Source organism: Coptis chinensis, chromosome 1, assembly GCF_015680905.1.
Source record: "Coptis chinensis isolate HL-2020 chromosome 1, ASM1568090v1, whole genome shotgun sequence".
Taxonomy (NCBI): domain Eukaryota; kingdom Viridiplantae; phylum Streptophyta; class Magnoliopsida; order Ranunculales; family Ranunculaceae; genus Coptis; species Coptis chinensis.
The window spans coordinates 16,857,119-16,860,554 of record NC_141456.1 but is presented as its reverse complement, the minus strand read 5'-3'; the positions used below and the strand labels follow the sequence as shown (position 1 = coordinate 16,860,554).

The window sequence follows — 3,436 nt, the reverse complement described above, 5'->3', positions numbered from 1 at the left end:
TACATTCTTTAGTTTAAATTGGGTATTACAAAACCAATATATTCTTTTGTAATTTTGCAACGAAAATGGTATTCAAGACATTTCAAGTGTCTGGACCACAAGATGACGGTCAATGACAGTTAACTATGACGAGATGAGGGTGAGTTAGTCTGGGCAAGTCTAATTTCCTAGTGGGAGGTCTAAGAGCATCTTTAGGAGAGATATTTTACTAGCATCGAATACCAAAAAAACGTCAAACCAAATACCAAATCGGTCAAAATTTGGTTTCAGCTTTGGTGTTGTATCAAATCTCTCTCACTGTTTTGGAAAAACCGTTTTGTGCTATATCAAATCTCTCTCGCGGTTTTGAAAAAACTGCACGGTTTTTCTAACACAGCGTAGGCTTGGACTACACAGTGGCTTCAATCAGGCGGTCTTGCAAAAAGTGCGCGAGAAATTGGGAAAGAAAATAAAGAATAAAATTAATGTGCGAGACATCTTGCGGTTTTTGGAAAACCGCATGGGCTTGGGCCTGTCAGATGGGCTTCAGTGGCGCGGTTTTGGAAAAAAACTGCCTCATTTGATATTGAAAATTTGATGTTTCCCTTAAAGATAGTTGGTGTTTTTTTGGTTTAGTGTTTAGTTTGGTTAAAAAATTTGATGTTTTTTTTGTTTCTCTCCTAAAAATGCTCTAAAAAACCATTTGTTTTTCGCTAGCATCAAAGGTAAGCATTGCCGTGGGACTAGGAATAGTTGTAAGTTGCTTCGATCTTATTAGTGGCTTTTGAGTTATGAGAATCTTGGATATCTTGAATGGGTTGCATCACTTAGCTTGTTTGGATGTGAATCTTGTTCTTTGAAGTATAATCTCCTTCGTCATCTCCGTTATAAATTTGCCTTATTCCTATCACGGTAATTACACCACATTTCAAGCAGCAACAGACAGCAGGCAAATCAGCGCCTCCCGGCTCCACTTGGACCTTCGTGAGCTGGGATATATATCCATTTATACTTAGTCAGTTAGTCCTATAGGCAATGTTCAATGGAACATGTGCACATTGACTAACATATGTATTTGACTTGACCAATACAATAATTATGTCTCTCACTCAATAAATAGAATCTCATCAGATTTATAGATCTGATCTTTGTTAATTCAATTCGAGAAAGAGAACATGGGAGATGTAAGTGAAGTGAAGTTGTTCGGTACGTGGTCTGGGTCGCCAAGTCCAACGAAGAGAGTAGAAATTGCCCTTAAACTAAAGGGCATACCTTATGAGTTCATACAAGAGGATCTGGGCAACAAGAGTGAGTCGCTCCTTCAATACAATCCAGTTCATAAGAAGGTTCCTGTACTCGTACACAACGGTAAACCGATTGCTGAATCAGCTATTATCCTCGAATATATCGACGAACATTGGAAATATGCTCCCAAGTTACTCCCGGAGGATCCTTATGAACGAGCCATGGTCCGATTCTGGGCCAATTTTATCGATGAAAAGGTTACTACACTTGGTTCCAACTACTTTTGTTATTGAACAGTAGCAAACATCATTGAATGACATGAATATATATCTTAATATCAGGATGTAGTAACTTGGTGCAAAGTAATAAATTGAAAAGTTTTACGGTATGTTTGGAAATTCGCCGTATAGTATAGTCCTTTCGCAACGCTATGCGTGGTACAAACTTGCCAAAGCAATAAAAATTTGATCAAATGTTGAATCGATATACGAACGTGAATTATAACGCTATGGTTAGTTAAGCTTCTTGTATCGCTTAAGTTTGCTCCCGCCTTAAACTTGTCTTGTGAATTCCTTGATATTGAATTAACGCCTAACAGTTAATTCTAAATGGTCATTTCTTTTTGGACCTTTTTTTTTGTCTTAGTTACGTTCCAGGGCCCTTGTAATGTCTGAAGGTGAAGAGAAAGCTAAACTTATTAAAGAATACATAGAGAACATATGCGTACTTGAAGAAGGAATTAAGAGGGATTTTTCAGGAAAGAGTCCTTTCTTAAATGGTGAAAGTCCAGGGTATCTGGACCTCGTCTTGGGTTCGAGTGCCTGCTCTCACAGAGCCATTGAAGAGATTGTTGGGGCCAAGCTAATTATGCCGGAAATACACCCATTGTTCTTTGCCTGGGTGACTGCAATGAAAAACCATCCTGTTGTGAAGGAGACCTTACCACCTCATGAAGGGTTGCTCAATCATGTTCTCAAGTATAAACAAAGGACCCTTGAGTTATTAAATACCAAAGCTTGATCACTACTATCAAATATCATAAGTAGACTGGTGTCCTTCAGCAGTCATATTTTTTTGTATGCAAAAGCATGGACATGGAATATGTTTCTCTAGTAATCAATGAACCATCCATTTCTCAAAAGTGCTGTAGTTGCATATGGAAATGCACCATTTTTACCTTTTTAGTGCATAAAAACCATGAAATTATTTCCTAAACTTAAAACTAGAACAAGCAAGCGTGGAAACAACAAAAAAGAAAGAAAAAGATGTATCATACAGTAGAAAGTAGGTCTTTGTTCTACATTAGTGAAGTTCAATTTTCACGGTCTGCTTTGTGCTTGTACACTAGAATTTTAATTAAAGAAGAAACATTGGGTTAAATTGAGTAGCACTGAACTCCTATTCAGAGATTTGGGATTACTGTCCACTCTCTTTTACAACATCCTTACTCGGGTAAATTTTGTTAATAGTAAATAAGCAACTTTCTTTGCTATAATTTTCTTTTATTGGTTGGATGGCGAGTCACTGAGTACACAAAAAATAAAAAAATAAAAAAATAAAAAAATAAAAAAAATAATGCATAGTATTTACTTCCCACTTTATAGGTTTGGTATTCTTTTGGCAAAATGGTAGAAAAATAATGGTTACTCTCTCTGTCTTTTTACACCCCACATGCCCAATAGTTCCACACTTCCACGACAATGAGTTGTCCTGAGATTTCAACATTCTATGGCATCGAGATCCCACAATCCACGACATCGGGTTAACGTGAGATCCCACATTCCATGATAGTGAGTTGCCGTGAAGGATTTCTTCATTTTTTTTTTTTTTTTTTTTTTTTTTTTTTCCACTTCAAATTTTGAACACCCATGGCATACAAATACCCTATCTTCTTCTTTAGAACTTCTTCATACGCTCTAAGAACAACACCAAAACTATGAAAAAAATGTACAATCGAGGCATAGTACTCTTGCTATCTCGTGACAACTTTTTTCATACACTCTAAGAAAAATTTGTGATCAAGTTGATGAAGAAGAAATTTTGGTAATTAATACAAGTAAAAACTCTAGTTTGGTGAACACAACCATCTCGCAGCAATTGACGTTTTTTGCAATAGCTACTAAAATAATTTCAAAACAAAAAAAGACCTACGATAACAACCTTCCATGGGTTTGCCATCTCGCAGCAACTCCTTGTTGTGGGCATTACTTTT

At 36.6% G+C, this 3,436-nt stretch overlaps 1 protein-coding gene across 1 annotated transcript; it reads left to right on the top strand.

Annotated features, from left to right (window-relative positions):
• The first annotated feature begins 1,025 nt into the window (after positions 1-1,025).
• On the top strand, positions 1,026-2,365 carry LOC147522546 (glutathione S-transferase U10-like). Its single transcript, XM_086594107.1, has 2 exons — positions 1,026-1,481; positions 1,870-2,365. Exons 1-2 carry the CDS (start codon positions 1,155-1,157, stop codon positions 2,242-2,244), a joined length of 702 nt encoding a protein of 233 aa, XP_086450233.1. The 5' UTR covers positions 1,026-1,154; the 3' UTR covers positions 2,245-2,365.
• Positions 2,366-3,436: the final 1,071 nt, after the last annotated feature.